At 47.9% G+C, this 21221-nt stretch overlaps 1 protein-coding gene across 1 annotated transcript in view; it reads left to right on the forward strand.

Moving 5' to 3' along the window:
* The window catches only part of LOC114022087 (zinc finger protein 595), a 59376-nt gene extending 41649 nt beyond the window's left edge, over positions 1-17727 (forward strand). Inside the window, exons 7-8 of the mRNA XM_037914413.2 lie at positions 13732-13877; positions 14186-17727. Of these exons, the coding sequence (XP_037770341.1) occupies positions 13732-13877; positions 14186-16176 (2137 nt within the window). The 3' untranslated portion in view covers positions 16177-17727. The remainder of the gene's footprint in view (positions 1-13731; positions 13878-14185) is intronic.
* Positions 17728-21221: the final 3494 nt, after the last annotated feature.

Consider the following 21221-nt stretch of genomic DNA (forward strand, 5'->3'; position numbering starts at 1 on the left):
TCCAATTCCACAGTGATGGTTAGAGATCTCTCCAAGGACAGGGGCACGTTTTCTCCGTCAGACATGGAAGGTTTAACAAGGCTTGGACTGTATAGGTTTAAAAACTTTTCGACACTCCACCCCTTCCTTGTAAATCATGTGAAAATTCCTGAAATGATTCATTTGGGTCCACTGGCACTTAGCACCCTCAAATTTTTTGCTAATCTTTCTCAAAGGCTCTGGGCACAGCAGAAGGAAATCTGTGTTTCAAACATTTGTGCCCCAAAAACTGAGGAGAGATGATTATTTTAAAGAAATAAACATCTCTCCTCACTTTGTGGCAGTTTAAAAAAACAAAACAAAAAAAACAGCAGGTTCAACTCGTTAGAAAAGCCCGGTCAGGTTTCCTCCGGCCAGGGGCACATTTCAGGTCCTGGTATTAGCACTTTCCCCTTCCCAGCAATATTTTATTTATTAAATTAAAGTGGCAGAGAATTGTGATTAGAACTTTCTCAAACACTTACCTTTGCCCAAATCCTTCTGCTTTCAGCCTAATCCTGACAGCTGCAAAGCTTTAGACAAGCCAGTGATTCAGAATTTTTAAAGATGACCTATAAAAGAAATACATATATTATTGGTTTTGTGAGCATTTTTGCTTTTTTTTTTTTAAATTACAAGAAAGGTCTGTAAAGTATTTTATTTGCTTTCTTTTTAAAAGATTAGAGACTTTGGGTGGAATCCATGAAGGGATGTCAGCATTGCAACAGTGAGTTGTAACAGTAAGCACTTAACTTTTAGGCGCCTAGAAAATCTCAGGAACAAGAATCCACAAATCCTAAATTAGGTGTATAGGAGCCTGGACAATGAATAGGGAGACATAGGAGTCTAACAAAAGCCAGTATGGTAGGTGAGGAGCCACCTAAACTAGCCAATCAGAGATGCCGACAAAGGGGATGTTGGCTAAACCCCATCCCTTTCTCAGAGATGGGCGCTTAAGTCCAGGCACAAGGGATGTGCCTGTCTCTCTTCAATTCATGAAAGGGAACCCCTCTTCTAGAGTCAGGCAGCTTAGTTGCCTAATCTATTTCTTGCAGGAATGAAGCAGGTGCCTGCCTTGCCCCATACAATATAGGGGAAGAAAGAAGAGGTGAGAATCGTGCTTCTGCTACTGTGTACCTTATAACTTTTAGCCCAGTGGTTAGAAATATGGGAGGCTCAAGTTCAATTCCCCCCTTTCTGCCAGCAAGGACTTGAATAGGGGTGTCCCTCCTGCTAGGAGAGTGCTCCAATCACTGAGCTATGGGATATTCTCACATGGGGCTGCCTATATTCCTTCTGATTAATTCCCCCATAGATTCCAAGGGCAGAAGGGACCATTGTGATAATCTAGTCTGACCTCCTTGTGATGGGGTGCAGACTCACCACCACAGCACCTCCTGCTGGTTACTCTGGAAATTAGCTCTGTCCTAGCTGTGGAGCACCCTCAGTAGGTGGTGTCCCACCCGTTGCCTGCTCTGCTGTGCTGTCCGGGACCCACATTGCTCCCTGGCTTGCAGCATCCTCTTCTGGACACAGCCCTCCAGCTGTGCCCCACTCAGTTCTCTCCCATTCCAGGGGTAACAGCAGTCCTTTGGCTTGCACCTGCCTCAGTGGCCAACCACAACCCAAAGTCTAGCCCCTCACTTCAGGGCAAGTTGCAGTCTGTATCGGCCACACTCCTCCACAACCAGGTGCAGTGCAAGGGCGGGGACCCAGGCCCATCTACTACTCTGGGTCCTGGCCCAGGAACCCTTTAGCAGCAGCCTCTCTCTGCCCTCCTCTCCCCTTGTCCAACTATCTTCCCTGGGCCACTTCCCCTTTGGCCCCTTGTACCTTCTCAGCCCTTCTAGTGAAGGGCCACAGCCTGGTAGTTCACCAGCAGGCGCCCTCTCTCTGATCCCCTAAACCTGCCCAGCACTGCTCTGTCCCAGATGTTACCTCCTTACCTCAGGAGCCAGTCCTTCTCCCTTGCTAGTCAGGGAGAGACTGCCCTCTCCTTTGCTAGGCAGCCTTTACATAGGGTCCAGCCTGGCCCTGATTAACTGCCTCTTTCTTTGCTCTGATAGGCTCTCCACAGGTCTTTGTGACTGGCTGCAGGTCTGCACAGCCTCTCTGGCCTGTTCCAGCCCTTTTTCTCATGGAGTGGGGCAGCTGCCCCACTACACTCCTGTATAACACAGGCCATACAACTTCCCAAAAATAATTCCTAGAACAGATCTTTTAGAAAAACACCCGCTCTTGATTTAAAAGTTGTCAGTGATGGAGAATTCATCATGACCTCTTGGTAAATTGTTCCAGTGGTTAATTACTCTCACTGTTAAAAATTTGACTCTCAAATGGGAAGGAGCAAGTTCATCTCATTTGGGAGTTTAACCCTCCACTAACATACACCCATGACTCTAGGCAACAGTTTCCCTCCAAAACCTGGAGAAGCTGCTACAGTTCAAAAGGATGGGGGAGGAGAGGGTTGAAAATCTGAAATGTGAGGGGATTTTATCTCAATATTTGATAATATGAGAGAAAGGGGGCAAAATCTGAGGGGAAATTTAGCCAGAAGCTCTGGTGGCAATCGGGAGGCAGCAGCTGAATGGCGGGCACATGATTCATGTTGGCTGGGGGGAGCTGAGGTAATGACTCAGGGCAATGGATGATTTCCCTCCCAAACAAAGACAAATTGCTGCAGTTAAAGAAGGTGGGACCCGCCCCCGCAAATCTGAGGGTGTTTTGAGGTCAATAACAACATTTGACAATGAAACAGAATAGGGCAAAGCCTGAGGAGATCTAATCTTAATATTTGATAAATAGCATGAAGGGGTGAAATCTGAGGGGATTTTAGATCAATATTCAATAACAAGAAAGAGAGGGGGAAATCCAAGGGATTTGATCCGTGTATGATAATTAGGGGGAGAAAAGGATGATAGCCTAGGGGATTTTCTGTTAATAGTCATGAACTAGACAGAAATGGTAAAATCTGAAGAGGAAATTAAGGTTCCTATCAATATTTGATAATTAGAGGGAAATAGGGTAAAATCCCAGGTGGTTTTATACCAATATTCAATAAATAACTAGAAATTGATTTCTTCCCAACACCCCACCCCAGCTGCCTGAATGGAGACAGGGGAAGGGGGGAGGGTTGCACTGGCCTGCTAAACCTAGGGTTGTGAGTTCAATCCTTAAGGGGGCCATTTAGGGATCCGGGGCAAAAAAAATTGGGGATTGGTCCTGCTTTGAGCAGGGGGTTGGACTAGATGATCTCCTGAGATCCCTTCCAATTATGATATTCCATGAAAACAGCTTAAGAAGTGCTCCTGTCTCCAGCACTCAGATACCCAGCTCCCAATGGGGTCCAAACCCCCAATAAATCTGTTTTACCCTGTATAAAGCTTATACAGGGTAAACTCATAAATTGTTTGCCTTCTATAATACTGATAGAGAGATATGCACAGCTGTTTGCTCCCCCAGGAATTAATACTTGCTCTGGGTTAATCAATAAGTAAAAAGTGATTTTATTAAATATAAAAAGTCAGATTTAAGTGGTTCCAAGTAATAACAGAGAGAACAAAGTAAATTACCAAGCAAACTAAAATAAAACAAGCAAGTCTAAGCCTAATACAGTAGAAAACTGAATATAGATAAAATCTCACCCTCAGAGATGTTTCAATAAGCTTCTTTCACAGACTGGTCACCTTCCTAATCTGGGCCCAATCCTTTCCCCTGGTACAGTCCTTGTTCCAGCTCAGGTAGTAGCTGGGGGATTTCTCATGACTGTCGCCCCCTTTGTTCTGTTCCTCCCCTTTATATATCTTTTGCACAAGGTGGGAATCCTTTGTCCCTCTCTGGGTTCCCACCCCTCCTTCTAAATGGAAAAGCACCAGGTTAAAGATGGATTCCAGTTCAGGTGACATGATCACATGTCACTGTAAGACTTCATTACCGACTTGCCAGCACACAGGTATACAGGAAGACTTACAAGTAAACAGAGCCATTTACAACCAATTGTCCTGGTTAATGGGAGCCATCAAGATTCCAAGCCATCATTAATAGTCCACACTTTGCATAATTACAATAGGACCTCAGAGGTATATTTCTTATTTCTAGTTTCAGATACAAGAGTGATACATTTATACAAATAGGATGAACACACTCAGTAGATTATAAGCTTTGTAATGATACCTTACAAGAGACCTTTTGCATGAAGCATATTCTAGTTACATTATATTCACACTCATTAGCATATTTTCATAACATCATATGGAGTGCACCGTCACAAGGGGAATCTCGAGTAGGAAGTGAAAGGTTATTTTATACTATTTGGCACTGGTGCAACTCTGCTGGAATACTGTGTCCCGTTCTGGTGTCCATAATTCAAGAAGGAAGTTGATAAACAGGACAGGGCTCAGAGCGGAGCCATGAGAATGATTAAAGGATTAGAAAATATGCCTTATAGTGATAGACTCCAGGAGCTCAATCCATTTAGCTGAACAAAGAGAAGGCTAGGGGTGATTTGATAACTCTCTATATGTGCCTTTGTGGGGAACAAATATTTAATAATGGGCTGTTCAGTGTAGCAGACAAAGGTATAACAAGATCCAGAGGCTGGAAGTTGAAGCTAGAGAGATTCAGTTTGGAAATAAGGTGTACATTTTGCTCTTTATGGTCATTAAAATCACCATGTTGGCTGAGGGGAGGGATTGGCCCTGAATCTGCTTCTCTGATGTGGTGTTTTCCTCTCCTTTCGGACTGCACCAGCTTCCCCTTGTTTTGGAGGAAAATTTCCATCCAGGGCAGGCGCAGAGTGGGTTTAAACTTCCAGTGATAAGCTTTCCACTGCATGTTTTGGGAACCGAGTTGTTTCCCCTGCTTTGTCAGTGAAAATTTATATGTTTGCTGATGAATGTGACTTGCCTCATTTAATAAACATCAAAGCCAGGAGCATCCCCCAACTGAGGGAACGGTGTCTCCCAGCAGCTAATGGGGCAGCAGACTGACTGATATTTACCTTACCCCCACAACCCAACCCAGCTCTCCCCAGCTATGAGGGGACAATCACCTGCCCTTCCCCCCTCCCGACTGTCCCAGGACTTTTTGACTCCATCTCCCACTCATGCTTACGTGGCATCACCCAGGGCTCCCTGGTGCCTGTGTCAATGGCAGGGCCATTTTATTAATTTTTCACATTGATAAAAATATCCCCTGAGATTTGATCCCCCTCTTAATTTTGGAAACTTCTGGTTTTGGAGGGAAAATATTCTCTGGAGCTGTGTTTATGTGTATGGTGGTGGTAGCGGGACCAGATGGGGTGAAAGCCCATCCCCTCTGATCAACTTTCCCCTCACATATGGAAATCAATGCTTTCCTCCCTTATGTCAATAAAATCAGATATTAGTTGTTCACTAACCTTCCCTAAGTAGGCAGTGTAGGATGCAGGATATTCTTGATTTTCATGGCCTTGTTGGGAGTTTGTAAATGGTGGGATAGACCAGGAAAATGTGACTTGGCAACTTTAAGAACATAAGAACGGCCATACTGGGTCAGACCAAAGGTCCATCTAGCCCAGTATCCTGTCTTCCGACAGTGGCCAATACCAGGTGCCCCAGAGGGAATGAACAGAACAGGTAATCATCAAGTGATCCATCCCCTGTCGCCCATTCCCAGCTTCTGGCAAACAGAGCCTACAGATACATCCCTGCCCATCCTGGTTAATAGCCATTGATAGACCTATCCTCCATGAATTTATCTAGTTCTTTTTTGAACCCTGTTATAGACTTGGCCTTCACAACATCCTCTGGCAACCAGTTCCACAGGTTGTCTGTGTGTTGTGTGAAAAAATACTTGTTTTTGTTTGTTTTAAACCTGCTGCCTATTCACTTTAACTGGTTAAACTATTTTATAATGTATTCCTTTGTCTTTTTAAAGGAATTCAATATCTCTGGGGGGCAGCCACAAGGCAGGATGGAAACACAATTCCAAGGAGTGGATTACTTGTAACTAGAGTAATGGTCCCAAACAGAATTTGGATAAGAGATCCCTCCTTTATTTATTAATTGCTACTTGAGCTGTTTGGGCCCTCAAGTCTCCCATATACCTACTCTGATTTCCCACAGACCTGCCAGAAAGATATCTGGCTTGTGAGATTTCAGGTGGGTTGCTTTACTTTTGCTGAGTGCAGGGTTCTATACTTGGCTTACAATGGAAGGCTATAGTTTTAGCTATATAGCTATGGAGAGACCAGCATTGCTCCAGAATATACATCTGTCGACCTGATTCGTTCCTGTGCTGCCTTTCTGTCTCCGGTGGGGAGGGGAGAGAAGGAAATTTTGATTAGGGAGCTGTGGCCACCAGAGGGCTCTGGTTATTGTTAAGGGAGGGAGGCTGCTACCTCCATGGCTTTTTCAGTCCAGAGCCTGATGATAAGAGGCTGAACTTCCTGGGTCACAGGACGCTGCTGCATCCCTTCGTAATTAACCCCTCTCTCTGCCCAGACCGGGGGGACTTTCTGCGGTAGCTGGAACCAGCCCCGGGCTCTGCCGACACCAGCCCCTGAGCCGGAGCCTGCAGGTGAGGGGAGAGACCCGGGGGAAGGGCTGGGGCCGGGCAGGAAAGTGACTCCGCACCAACGGCCCCTCCTGGCCCCAGCTCTGCTCCCGGGCGGGGCGGGGGTCTGCGAGTCCCGGAGCTGCTGCCCTCCCTGACCCCCCCAGGCTCTGAGCGCCGGCAGGAGCCGAGCCAGAGCCGGGAGAGCGAACGGCCCGGCCGGGCCAGGGACTGAGTCTCCCAGCCCGAGGGGAGGGGAGAGGGGGCAGGAGGGAGACGGGGCAGAGACTGGCAGGGGCAGCAGGAGCAATCAGTGGGGAGGGAGGTTCCCGGCTCGCAGCCCTGCCCAGCCCCATTCCCTGCAGCACCCCGGGCAGATTGACTTTCCTGGGAGAAGGGGAGGAGCAGGGAGAGGAAAAGCCAGTTCCTGCCTCTGCCTGGTCCCCGCGCTGCTGGGGGGATGCGCTGCCGTGGGGACAGTGTCAGGGGGACCCCCATAGGTATATCTATCCTGCATTGCAAACCCAGGTCTGTGGGACCCGAGTCTGCAGACTTGGTGTTCCTAAGTCCATGCTTTTGCGTGCACACTGTATGGTGTGCCTGGGTTTACGATTTCTGGACCTGAGCCTCACAACCTTGCTGACCCAAGTCAAAACTTCTGATTCTGGGGGCATAACCCAGCCTATGCCAGGATTCCTAGCACCCTCCCTAGCTGTTGCTGCTCTAGGTCTCGGCGCACTGTGGGAAAACTTGACTGTCCATTCTGCGGCACTTGACCAGAAGTTGCCTTAGCCTGCCAACACATCCAGCCTCTTGCTGAGCTGTAGTCACACTCCCTGCAACCAGTGCTAGTGTAATCCACACACCATCTGGGTGTGGTGTTCTGTCCCCTCTAGTGGCACTGAGACCACTTCGAGTTTAATGAGACTGCTATAGCCTTAGTTAAGGGCCACATGACTTTTAGCTCATGCAGTAGAGACTCGTGCATTTAGCTCCAGAGGTCCCAGGTTTGCTCCTGCTCGCTGATGACCAGGGTTTGTCTGTGGTCTGTATTACACGGGAGGTCAGGCTAGATTATCACAATGGTCCTTTCCAGCCTTGGGATGTAGGAATCTATTGAACTGGTCCAGCTTGCACTTTTACTCCTGTTTCAGGAAAGAGGTGGAGCATCCCTGAGATACTGTGGATGTTGCAGTGGTGTTTTCTGACTTTCTGAAGACACCTCTCGGAAGGAGGTACAGATATTCCAGACTCCAAATGGCAGAAGCTGCTCATGACTTGCTGTTGCCGCAGATTCTCCATATGTAGACCTGCGCTTCTGGAGCAGGGCCATACGTATGGACTGGTGGGACCACGTTGTTTTGCAGACCTGGGAGGATCAGGAGTTGATCCAGAACTTTCTCATAGAGAAGCAGAGGTTCCTGGAGCTCTGTGATCAGCTTGCCCCAACCCTCCCGGGTCAGGACTCACCCATGAGGGAGGTCATGCCGGTCCAGAAGCAGGTGGCTATAACCATCAGGATGGAAGTAGACTGGAAGCACTGGAATGTGTTACCTAGGGAGGTGGTAGAATCTCCTTCCTTTGAGGTTTTTAAGGTCAGGCTTGACAAAGCCCTGGCTGGGATGATTTAGTTGGGGATTGGTCCTGCTTTGAGAAGGGGGTTGGACTAGATGACCTCCTGAGGTCCCTTCCAACCCTGATATTCTATGATTCTATGATACTCCTGGCTGCTACAGGTCCATTGCTAACCAGTTTGGTGTGGGTACTGTGGGAGTGGAGGTGTGTGAGGCCATCAGGACTGTGATTTACCCAAAGGTGGTAGGCATAAACATTGTCTCTGAAATAATTGCTGGTTTTGAGAGAACAGGCTTTCCAAATTGTGCTGGGGCCATCAGTGGGACTCCCCTGCCCGTAGTTTGCCCTCTTCAAGAAGCACGTGAATACATAAACCACTAAGGGTACTACTCCATGATTGTGCAGGCCCTCGTCGATCACATGCCTATTGACGGACGCTAATGTTGGCTTCCCTGGCAAAGGGTGTGATGCTGGGTTTTCCGCAGATCAGGACTTTTCCTTCAGACAGTCTGGGACAGTATTCCCACCAAATAACATTGCTGTTAATAGAGTAACTGTCCCCAGGGGTTCTCAAACTTTTTCTTTCTGAGCCCTCCCTTCCCCCCCCAACTCCACAGCTCACCTGTGCCACAACAACTGTTTTTCTGCTTATCTAGTAGAGTAAATTAAAAGACAGGGCTGGCATTAGGGAGTAGCAAGCAGGGCAAGTGCCTGGGCCCCCATGACACAGGGGCCCCCACAAAGCTAAATTGCTCAGGCTTTGGTTTCAGCCCCGGGTGGCAGGGCTCAGGCTTCATCTTCATCCACTGACAACGGGCATCAGCTTTCTGCCCTGGACCCCAGTGAATCTAATGCTGGCCCTGCTCTCTGGTTTATTTTGGCAGACCCCGTGAAACCTGCTTGCAGCTCTGCAGGGACCCCAAACTCCTGGTTGAGAACCACTGTTCTAGGGGACCCCACTTACCCTCTTTTGCCATGGCTTATGAAAATGTGCCCTGATCTCAGAAAGCCTGACAAAAGATTTAATTACACCTTCAGTTTACTACCTATGGGTTTACAATCCTTTTAGGTAGTCCACTTTCTGGAGGACATAACAGTTCTGGAGATTCCTGAATGACAAAGGGATCTTCTATTCCAAGATGCCTGGAGCAAGTCATCCAAATGCTTGCTAAAGAGCTTTTCAGGCTTATAGTGACTGACCAGCACATATATGATTGGAGGGAGCTAGTGACTTTCAAAGGAGGCCCTAGAAAGTATGCCCTGCTGCAAAATGTGACCACCCATCTGGAGTTCCTGTACTGAGAAAAGTTGGCAATCATCAGGATTGGTTGAAAATTCATGGGGAAATCAGTAGGATGTTGTGTTTGCCTGCAGATGTATTGCAGCCTCCCTGAACGCTCCCTGAAATAATGCAGTGACCTAAGGACAGCTTGGGCTCACAACACTGGCCCTGATCATACTTCTGTAACAAAGGATTACAAAGCACTCCATCCCTGGAACATTTATGGACTCATAGTACAGGATCTGTGGATTACATACAACCTCCTGGTTTATTTCAGACAGTTCATATGGCACCCATGGATTACATACTCCCCTTTCCCCAGACCATAACAGTCTTGAGTAATTGGTCAGGTAGCTCAGGATGGTCTGGTATAACCAAGTCGCATGGTGCGGCATACTGTCGGGGAGGGCAATGTAAGATTCTTAATTTTAGCACCCCAACAAAACAATGTGTGCGTGTCTAGTACAAATTTCACCATAGCTGCGTGTTTAACTTTTTTTTTCCCTTCTCAGTATCCTTTTTGAATTTCACACAGTGGTAGGGGTGGAGGTAGGGGTGATGCCAAGGTACTGGTGTGTGTTCTGCCAGCTTGTAATAATAATTTAATTCGGCCGTAAGCTGGAAATCCATCCCATCTGTGTTTTAATAACAACAAACGTGGAGGCAGAAGCTTAACGGGTTCTGGTGCTACTTCTAGCTCTTCTGCCCATTCGGCTGCAGGCTACTCCTCGGGGCATGCTCAAACAGCTCCTCTGAGTATGGATCCAGGATGTGTTGCAGCTTTTCCAGCAGCAAAGCCTCCCCAGGGACCTGTGTGAGTGTCAGAGTCACTTCCTGAGCTTGATCCAAAGGCTCCTGGCTCTCCTGGGGTGCTGCCTGTGACTCAGGAAATTGTCATGTGCTGCTGTGGACTCAGAGCTTGCTGCAGTTCCTGGTACTAGGCTGAATTCCTTGTCTAAGAGGCAGGTAGACAGAAATGTGGTTGTCATCCCTGACTCCAAGTAGTCGGTCTTGAGCCACCAGATTCATTCTCTGCATTGAGCAATGGTCTGGTCAATCTCCGACACTGCCAGCTTCTCCGATGTGTCCTGGTACACAAGCTCTTATCTGGTACTCTTGCTGAAGTCAAGCATCTTGGTTGCCTCACATCAGAGCGTAACCAGAATCTGGCTTTGTTCCTGTGACCAGCTAGCAATGCACCTGGTGGAGACATGGCCTAGGATATCTTCTTATTGGCCATAGCTAGTGCAGGAGATGGTAAACTGTGCTTATAGTTCAGCAGTCAGAATAAAAGGGAAGGGTTAAATGCTGAGCAGCTGGATGGGAACCAAGGGGGGTTGCTTCTGGTGCTTCGGAGTCAAGTGGGTAGTGTTGGGATAGAAGAGCTGAGAAATATTGGCCCATGAGATTTCAGGAAAGCATTGGCAGACTTTCCAGACATGAGTTTGGTGACTCGGGCTTGATCTATGTCCAGACTGCAAAATGATAGCACTTGGACCTGAATCCCAGTGGGACTTGGACTCAGACCCAACATCCCTCGTGGGTCCTAGGACTTGGGTCCTGAGGATTTACTGACCCAAATCAGAAAGATTTGTGTGAGGATGGTAGAAGGGGTTTGGGCTCAAACCTGAGTCTGAATCTGGGCTTATAATGCCACGTAGCTATACCCAAAGCAGCTCCTTAGATTCCACTCTTCTTTGGCATTTGATTCAGAGACTCTGTTACTGGGGAGTGCTTAAAAATGTTTTTGTGCATTTCATATTGGTGGGATCAGCTGGATCTGCTCCATAATAAAGTGAACAAGCATTTTCCCAGTGTGGCAAAGTCTAGAGCATCTGTCTGCAGGAAAAGAGCCTGGGGGGAATCGGGGTATGAAAGGGCCTAAAGCCCCTTCAGAAACCTCCTCGGTCACCCTTCTCACCCCGACAGGCTGCAGAATAACATCCTAGTTTCACCCCAGATGGTCCCATCATCCTAGGGGACGGGGAAGGGAAATGTCTTCAGGGGAGCCAGCTCAGGTACGGGATTGTCAGGTAGCTGTTGCGGGGGGCGGAGGAAGAAGGGTTCATGGGGGGGGGGCAGGATAGTAATAAAGACTTGTGAATTGCTTAAAATGAGGCCTTTTCTTTTTAGGAACAAACTGTTTGGGATGGGGTGGGAATTCCCTGATCTCTGCATTCAGAAACCAAAGCCCTGAAGTGCCCATAGATGGATTGGGCAGGGGCTTCTGGAAATAGTTTCTGGTCCCAGTGGGGAGAAAATCCAGAGCCTAAAAATACAGCAATGAGTATATCAGAAATAGTTAGATAGGACAATTGTCCGAGTAACTCCAGGGAAGTTCTCACAAACTCCCAGTCCTGCCCAAGCCCAAGCCCAGATGCGGCCCCCCAGCTCCCAAGATAGACCAGGCCAGAGAAACAGAAGTACCAAGACCTGAGGATGAAGCTGGATTCATTTGTCATTGTAAAGAGCATATGGCACAGGCACAGTCTCTTGACTCAGCTTTTCTGCTGACAGCAATTTGTGTATTATTGTTTTGGTTAATGGGCACCGAAAATTTGCCTTTGAGACAAATTAAATTAATGCCACTTAAAGCCAGCGCCAGCAGAACCCAACAAGTGCCCCATCCCCCATAGATGCTAGCCCTCCCTCCTCAAAACCAGGTCAATACCTCAACCCTGCTGAATCCTCTGAACAGATGTGGTTATTTTGGACCCAGGTGGGATGAGGAGTAGATTCCAAAGTATGAGGGAGAACCAGCTGCCGTGTTCTGTGGTATGGAAGGACGTGTCCAAAGGATGGATTCTGAGATGGAGGGTTCCCAGTGCATCTTTTTCTGTCACTGGCATAAGAGAAGGAATGTTTCTATTTATGGAATGCAAAAACTTTGTCTGCAAAGTCTATTCTTCCCAAATCCCCAAATTGCTGCTTACTGCTGAGGGGACTGTTATCTTCTGGATATTTGATGACGTCATTTCCCTTGCTGCAGGTCTGGGCAGTGATTGAGTCATGTCCTGCATTGTCCAGAGATGCCAGAATCCCCTACAGGGGGTGCAACGTGTCTCTCACTAGGAAGCTTCCCCAAAGGGCCTCTATAATTGCTGAGGGGTAATGATGCAGTAGCTTAGTGATGCTGTGAATAGTGTGCTTTGTGTGCCGGTGCCTGCAAGTTCCAATCTGACAGAGGTGAATTTTCTCTGGAGAGGAAATGTGATCCAGGGAACTAGCCTGGAGATTCAACATGAATTTCCTACTCTGCTCCGGATTCTATCTGTGATGCTGTGCAAAGTGTTTCCTGGGCCCCAATTCGCCACCTGTAAAATTAGAATTTTTTTTAATTTGCCTAGGAGCTGCTGTTGTGGAGCAGGACCCTGCTGTGCTAGGCACTGTACAAACTGAACAAAAAGACAGTTTCTGTCCCAAGGAGTTTTCAGTCTAAGTAATAATAATAGCTCTTCCCTATCTCACATGGGTGCTTTGAGGATAAATAGATGATAAATTATGAGGTGCTGAGAAACTAGGGTGATGGTGGTCAGATAAGTGATTGAAATATCTAGAAAATAGCGATTAATATCAGATTGTCTACTCTTTGCAGTTGTTTTTCCTCTTTGTGACATGCCTGCAAACAGATAGCAGCATTCTCAGCTGTATTCAGAAGGATTACAGATTTCCTTCTTTGTTCTTGGCCAGCAGGTCATTCAGATTGTGACTCTTACAACTGCATGTACCCTATACTCCAGGGTTTTTTTTTTTTTTTTGCTGGGCCCCCCCTTTGAAAATATTTCAGGCTGTGACAACACCCCCCCACTCTCAGAAAAAAGTGATGGCAAATTACTGTACATACTCATAGGAGCACTAAGCAAAGCATGTAATCATTATCTCTGCAGTCAAAAGCACTGAAGCCTTTCAAATAGTGTAAAGCAACAGTATGGTAGTGCCACCCTTACTTCTGCACTTCAGAGCTGGGTAGCTGGAGAGCAGCGGCTGCTATATTCCCCCCTCCCACTCCAGTTCTCCTTTCCTCCATCCTCTATTTGGGAATTTGAAATATGGTAACCCTAGCAAAGGATATAAAGGTTATCACAATATTTTTTGTGATCTCACGACTCCCCTACAATAGCTTTGTGACCCCCTTTTGGGTTGGGACTCTAAGTTTGTGAAACGCAGCTATACTCCTTTTGTAACTGAGTTGTGCAGCTAACGTGAGATGCCCCATTCTCAAAGTAATAAACTGGGTGTAAAATCCTGGAACATTCTTTGTTGGAAAGACACAAAGAATGTGTAACAGACCCTGATCTTACATGTTTTCCTTCCCTCTGCAGGATTTCTGATTCACCGTCTGTGATCTCCTGGATGGAACAAGGGGAGGAGCTGTGGGTCCCAGATCTCCAAGGATTTGAGGGACAGGAGATCCCAGGAGGCACGTGCGCCAGTGGGGAACTCATTCAAGCAACTCAGAAGCCCTCAGGTGCATGAATTAAAAAGCTAGGATTCCCGCCAAAGCACCGGAGTTCCCCTGGTTCTGCCTGATCTCACCCCAGGTCTCTAACAGGTATTGTATCCTCCTGGCAGATGCCATTCATGGCTTCCTACTCACCTTTGTCATAAGCTCCCTCCCTTCCCCCTTCCTTTCTCTGGGGGTTCAGATAGTCTGAATTGGCAGGATTGGCTCCTCTTCTCTCTCCTCTGGGTGAGTTGGAGGTTTTGTGGGGGATATGACTCCTGTTTTTCATCCCTCATGATTATTTCACTCTCTTTGCAGTTCCCGTTCCTGAGACTCTTGCTCTCCCTGGCAGAGGCAAGGACCTGTGTCCAGATTCTCTCCATTTATTGCAGTTGCAGAGGGGATGGTAAATGAGGATGTGGAGGACAATCCCCAGCAGAACGTCCCTAACAAGCTGGGGCTGCAGGGGCTTGACCATGGAGAAGCTTGTGGGACTGACAGCAACTCAGAAAGGCAGCAGAGAAACTGCTCAGGAAAGAGAGAGGTTCAGTCCCTTCCGAGTGACAAAGTCTTCATGGGCGAGAATGTCCCCCAGAACTACCCCACTGGAGAGAATATACACCTGGATACAGAGTGTGGGGAAGCCTCTGGTCTGCACTCAGGCCTGGGACAACGTCAGACAGCCCAGTGGGGAGACAAACCCCATAAATGTGCCGAGTGTGGGAAACGCTTTTGTGGGAGCTCGAACCTGATTACGCATCAGAGAATCCATACGGGAGAAAAACCCTATCACTGCCCCGACTGTGGGAAAAGCTTCAGCGTGAGATCAAACCTCACGACCCATCGGAGAATTCACACAGGAGAGAAACCTTATAAGTGCCCTCACTGTGATAAAAGGTTCAGCCAGAGCTCAGACCTCACTAAACACCAGCGAATCCACACAGGGGAGAGACCTTACGGATGTGATGCATGTGGGAAAAGCTTCAGTCGGCGCGCTCGGCTCCTGACGCACCAGAGAGTCCACACGGGAGTGAAACCTTATAAATGCCCTGAGTGCGGGAAAAGCTTCCGCGTGAGCTCCCATCTCACTAAGCATCGACGGACCCACACAGGAGAGAGGCCTTATCCTTGCTCAGAGTGCGGGAAGAGCTTCAGCCAGAGCTCAGACCTCACTGCCCACCAGAGGACCCACATGGGGCAGAGACCCTATGGATGCCCTGACTGCGGGAAAAGCTTCCGCCAGAGCTCCCACCTCGTTAGACACCAGAGAACCCACATGGGTGAGAGGCCCTTCAGATGCACTGAGTGTGGGAAAAGCTTCAGCGTGAGCTCAGAACTCCTCTCCCACCAGAGAACTCACACCGGCGAGAGGCCCTTCACCTGCCCCAGCTGCGGGGAGAGCTTCGGCCGGAGCTCCACCCTGGTCCTACACCAGAGAATCCACAGCCAGGAAAAGCCCTACAAATGCCCCGACTGCAGTAAAGGCTTTGGACGTAGGTCACTCCTCATCCTGCACCAGAGGGTCCACCTCGGGGACAGACCCTACAGCTGTGGGGACTGTGGGGAGAGCTTTATTGACGGCTCCAACTTTGTGAAACACCAGAGAGCCCATGTGGGAGAGAAGCCCTACAAATGCCCCGAGTGCGGAAAAGGCTTTGTGCGCAGCTCGGATCTCATTAAACACCAGAGGATCCACGCCGGGCACAAGCCGTTCACATGCACTGAGTGTGGAAAGAGTTTCAGCGAGAGCTCCAACCTGCACAGGCACCAGAGGGCCCACGTGGGTGATCGGCCCTACATGTGCTCCAACTGTGGGAAGAGCTTTGGCCAGAGCTCTGACCTCATCAAACACCAGCGCACGCACATGGGTGACCGGCCCTACAAATGCACCGACTGCGGGAAAAGCTTCAGGCAGACCTCGGACCTGGTCAAACATCAGAGGATCCACAATGGAGAGAAGCCCTACAAATGCCCGGACTGTGGGAAAAACTTTAGCGTGAGCTCGAGCCTTGCCTTGCACCAGAGAATCCACGTCACAGTGAAGCCCTACGAGTGCCCTGAGTGCGGGCAAAGCTTCAGCATGAGATCCACCCTGTCTACGCACCAGAGGATCCACAGCGGAGAGAAGCCCTTCAAGTGCTCCGATTGTGGGAAAGGTTTCGGCCGCAGCTCCAACCTGGTCAGGCACCAGCGGATCCACACCGGGGAGAGACCTTACCGGTGCTGGGACTGTGGGAAAAGCTTCACTCAGAGCTCAATCCTAAATAGACACCGGAGAGTCCACATGGGAGAGCGGCCTTTCCTGCCTGCTGCATCAAAGTGATGGACTAAGCCAATGATACCTTGGCCAGCTGGCCTGAGGGTTTTTGGCACTTGTTGCCTGGCCATACACCCCTCACGGCAAGAGACAACTGTGACCCTGGGCTGGTGTGACTGCGAATGATGATTTTATTATCCATATAAATGTCTAGCCTTTTCCTGAATCCTAGTACACATTCCTCCCCTCAGTACTTTCTTGGGTCTTTTCCTGGAGGCCTGAGTTCCCTCATGTCAGCTGAGGCCTTGTCTACACAGGAAAGTTAAGGTGTGAATTTAAACTGATCTAGTTATCCCTGTTTAACCCCCAGCCCCATGTGGAAGCTTTTATTCCAATATAAGAGTGGTCTTTTTCCAGTTTAGTTTATATAGTTTAGCCACAGGAATTAAGCAAACTGAATACGGCACTCTTACGCTGGTATCACTGGCAAAACTTTCCCCACACAGAGAAGTCCTGGGGCTCTCTGGTTTCTGGAACTTTGTGGAGTAAGTTCTCCCCCTCCCCTTGTGTTCAAACAGTGGAAATGCATGGATGTCTTCTCAGTGATCTCACAGGCTTCTTCAGGTCAGTTCAAATCTTAACCCCTTCCTTGCTGCTTTCCCAAAGGTCAGCGTTAGCTAGCCAGTGGTCACAATGACTCAGACTTAGCTGAGTCCGTCACTGTACAGCAGCATCAGCCGCTCTCAGTGGTGGAAACAGCGCTAGGGACAGTTCAATGGTCCATGTTTGTTGGGGGTGGGGATGTTGATAGAAAGTGAGCTGAAAGGGGCTGTTCAGATAAAATACCCACCACAAACACTGGAAAAGGATCTAGATTCTACTCTTAGTGATGCTAGGGTGAATACTGAGTGGCCCCAGCAGACTCAGTGGAGTCACTCTGGATCAATCCTGGTGTAGGATAGAGTGGAATGTGGCCAAATGGGGTACGTCTACAAAGCAGGAAAAGTAAAACCCATGGCGGTGAGTTTATGAGCCTGGGTCTACAGACTCAGGCTTGCAGGGCTCACGCTAGGAAGCTAAAAATAGCTGTGTCCATGTTGTAGCTTGGGCTGGAGCTCGAGCTCTGAAACCCAACCTGAGCTGGAAAGTCTACATGGTAGCACGAGCCCCGCAAGCCCCAGACTGTAGACACAGGCTCTGAGCCTCACTGAGATATTTTTGCTGTGTAGATGTACCCATGGCGTTTAATGGTTTATTATTTCCTCTTACTCTCTGCTAAGAACTGTGTTGTTACAGTGGGAGGATGTGTACTCCACAAGTGTGTGTTTCCCCACTGGTTCCTATACGGCTTCCTGTATTAATGGTGTTGCTTTCTTGGCAGATTCAGTGAGGTAGGAAAAACAGCAGCATTTTACCAGAGGAATGATTTTTTTCAGTGGAAATTAAAATATATTTCTGTGCAGAATGTCTTCCCCAAAATCAGGCTGGCAGTCTGGGGGACATCAGCACAGCCACTGGAGAAGCTGGAGATGCATTTGTCATAATCCCTGATATCAGTTATATCATCTCAGTGCTCCTTTGACACTTGTCATTTTGTTAAATGTCCTTTTTTTTTTAGTGCATTTGTCAGAGTCCTTGTGTGAATGTTGGTTTTGCTCGCTGTTCATGGAGGCCTGGTCCTCAGCTGCTACATAGCAACATAGAAAGAAGCTGATTTATTCCAGCTGAGGTTCTGGCCCCAAAGAGAGTACAGCTGGGATGTTTTAAAGAAGCTTAAAAGCATATAAACAAGTTCTATGAGGTCACATCCAAGGTACCATTGCAGCATTGTTCTCTGCTGTATATTTATAAGACATCAATGCAAGAGATGTCTTCTGTGTGTCATGGATCCACAGGGTCTGGTTTAGGTCCCAGCTGTAATCCTGAGGAGTGACTCCAATAGACTGCCAGGTCCCAAGAATTTTGGCGATCCTGGTCTCTCTCCATGGCTCCCTGCAGCAAGTCCAGCGGAGCCAGTCTCCTGTGAGAGACTTGTCCTGTACTCCTCCAAAGCACAATGTTCTCTGTAAAGTATTTGCAGCGACACCAGGAAGCCTTTTCAAAACAAGGTAACAATTTATTAGTCAGCTGGCTCACAGAATCTGAAAGTCCTTAGGCTGCATAGAAGGAAAAAGAGGTGAAGACAGAATTTGGTATGGCCCATGTCAGGGCTCTACCCACAAGCTGCTGTAAAATCCATTTGGGCTCTGTCTCTCTGTCTCAGTGCCTGTGTCTGTGGTTCCAAGTATATGTGTTTCAGAGTAGCAGCCATGTTAGTCTGTATCCGCAAAAAGAAAAGGAGTACTTGTGGCACCTTAGAGATTAACCAATTTATTTGACCATAAGTTTTCGTGAGCTACAGCTCACTTCATCGGATGCATTCAGTGGAAAATACAGTGGGGAGATTTTATATATACAGAGAACATGAAACAATAGGTGTTACCATACACACTGTAACAAGAGTGATCAGGCAAGGTGAGCTATTACCAGCAGGAGAGTGGGGGGGAGGGGTACCTTTTGTAGTGATAATCAAGGTGGGCCATTTCCAGCAGTTGACAAGAACGTCTGAGGAAAAGTGGGGGGTGGGGAATAAACATAGGGAAATAGTTTTACTTTTTGTAATGACACATCCATCCACTCCCAGTCTTTATTCAAGCCTAAGTTAATTGTATCCAGTTTGCAAATTAATTCCAATTCAGCAGTCTCTCACTGGAGTCTGTTTTTGAAGTTTTTTTGTTGAAGAATTGCCACTTTTAGGTCTGTAATCGAGTGACCAAAGAGATTGAAGTGTTCTCCAACTGGTTTTTGAATGTTATAATTCTTGACGTCTGATTTGTGTCCATTTATTCTTTTACGTAGAGACTGTCCAGTTTGGCTAATGTACATGGCAGAGGGGCATTGCTGGCACATGATGGCATATATCATATTGGTAGATGTGCAGGTGAACGAGCCTCTGATAGTGTGGCTGATGTGATTAAGCCCTATGATGGTGTCCCCTGAATAGATATGTGGACACAGTTGGCAATGGGCTTTGTTGCAAGGATAGGTTCCTGGATTAGTGGTTCTGTTGTGTGGTGTGTGGTTGCTGGTGAGTATTTGCTTCAGGTTGGGGGGCTGACTGGAAGCAAGGACTGGTCTGTCTCCCAAGATCTGTGAGAGTGATGGGTCGTCCTTCAGGATAGGTTGTAGATTCTTGATGATGTGCTAGAGAGGTTTTAGTTGGGGGCTGAAGGTGACGGCTAGTGGCGTTCTGTTATTTTCTTTGTTGGGCCTGTCCTGTAGTAGGTAACTTCTGAGTACTCTTCTGGCTCTGTCAGTCTGTTTCTTCACTTCAGCAGGTGGGGATTGTAGTTGTAAGAACGCTTGATAGAGATCTTGTAGGTGTTTGTCTCTGTCTGAGGGGTTGGAGCAAATGCAGTTGTATCGTAGAGCTTGGCTGTAGACAATGGATCGTGTGGTGTGGTCTGGATGAAAGCTGGAGGCATGTAGATAGGAATACCGGTCAGTAGGTTTCCGGTATAGGGTGGTGTTTATATGACCATTGCTTATTAGCACCGTAGTGTCCAGGAAGTGGATCTCTTGGGTGGACTGGTCCAGGCTGAGGTTGATGGTGGGATGGAAATTGTTGAAATCATGGTGGAATTCCTCACGGGCTTCTTTTCCATGGGTCCAGATGAGAAGATGTCATCAATGTAGCGCAAGTAGAGTAGGGGCATTAGGGGACAAGAGCTGAGGAAGCGTTGTTCTAAGTCAGCCATAAAAATGTTGGCATACTGTGGGGCCATGCGGGTACCCATAGGAGTGCCACTGATTTGAAGGTATACATTGTCCCCAAACGTGAAAGTTATGGGTGAGGACAAAGTTCAGCCACCAGGTTTGCCATGACATTATCGGGGATTCAGTTCCTGATGGCTTGTAGTCCATCTTTGTGTGGAATGTTGGTGTAGAGGGCTTCTACATCCATAGTGGCCAGGATGGTGTTTTTAGGAAGATCACCGATGGATTGTAGTTTCCTCAGGAAGTCAGTGGTGTCTCTAAGATAGCTGGGGGTGCTGGTAGTGTAGGGCCTGAGGAGGGAGTGTACATAGCCAGACAATCCTGCTGTCAGGGTGCCAATGCCTGAGATGATAGGGCGTCCAGGATTTCCAGGTTTATGGATCTTGGGTAGCAGATAGAATACCCCTGGTCGAGGTTCTAGGGGTGTGTCTGTGCAGATTTGTTCTTGTGCTTTTTCAGGGAGTTTCCTGAGCAGATGGTGTAGTTTCTTTTGGTAACCCTCAGTGGGATCAGAGGGTAATGGCTTGCAGAAAGTGGTGTTGGAGAGCTGCCTAGCAGCCTCTTGTTCATATTCCGACCTATTCATGATGACGACAGCACCTCCTTTGTCAGCCTTTTTGATTATGATGTCAGAGTTGTTTCTGAGGCTGTGGATGGCATTGTGTTCTGCACGGCTGAGGTTATGGGGCAAGTGATGCTGCTTTTCCACAATTTCAGCCTGTGCACGTCAGCGGAAGCACTCTACGTAGAAGTCCAGTCTGTTGTTTCAACCTTCAGGAGGAGTCCACCCAGAATCCTTCTTTTTGTAGTGTTGGTAGGAAGGTCTCTGTGGGTTAGTATGTTATTCAGAGGTGTGTTGGAAATATTCCTTGCATCGGAGACATCGAAAAGAGGATTCTAGGTCACCACAGAACTGTATCATGTTCGTGGGGGTGGAGGGGCAGAAGGAGAGGCCCCGAGATAGGACAGATTCTTCTGCTGGGCTAAGAGTATAGTTGGGTAGATTAACAATATTGCTGGGTGGGTTAAGGGAACCACTGTGGTGGGTTATTTCCTCCCCCCCCCCCCCCCCCGCTCTCCTGCTGGTAATAGCTCACCTTACCTGATCACTCTTGTTACAGTGTGTATGGTAACACCTATTGTTTCATGTTCTCTGTGTATACAAAATCTCCCCACTGTATTTTCCACTGAATGCATCCGATGAAGTGAGCTGTAGCTCATGAAAGCTTACGCTCAAATAAATTTGTTAGTCTCTAAGGTGCCACAAGTACTCCTTTTCTTTTTGTGTGTGTGCG

The sequence above is a fragment of the Chelonia mydas genome, chromosome 14, assembly GCF_015237465.2.
Source record: "Chelonia mydas isolate rCheMyd1 chromosome 14, rCheMyd1.pri.v2, whole genome shotgun sequence".
Lineage (NCBI taxonomy): Eukaryota > Metazoa > Chordata > Testudines > Cheloniidae > Chelonia > Chelonia mydas.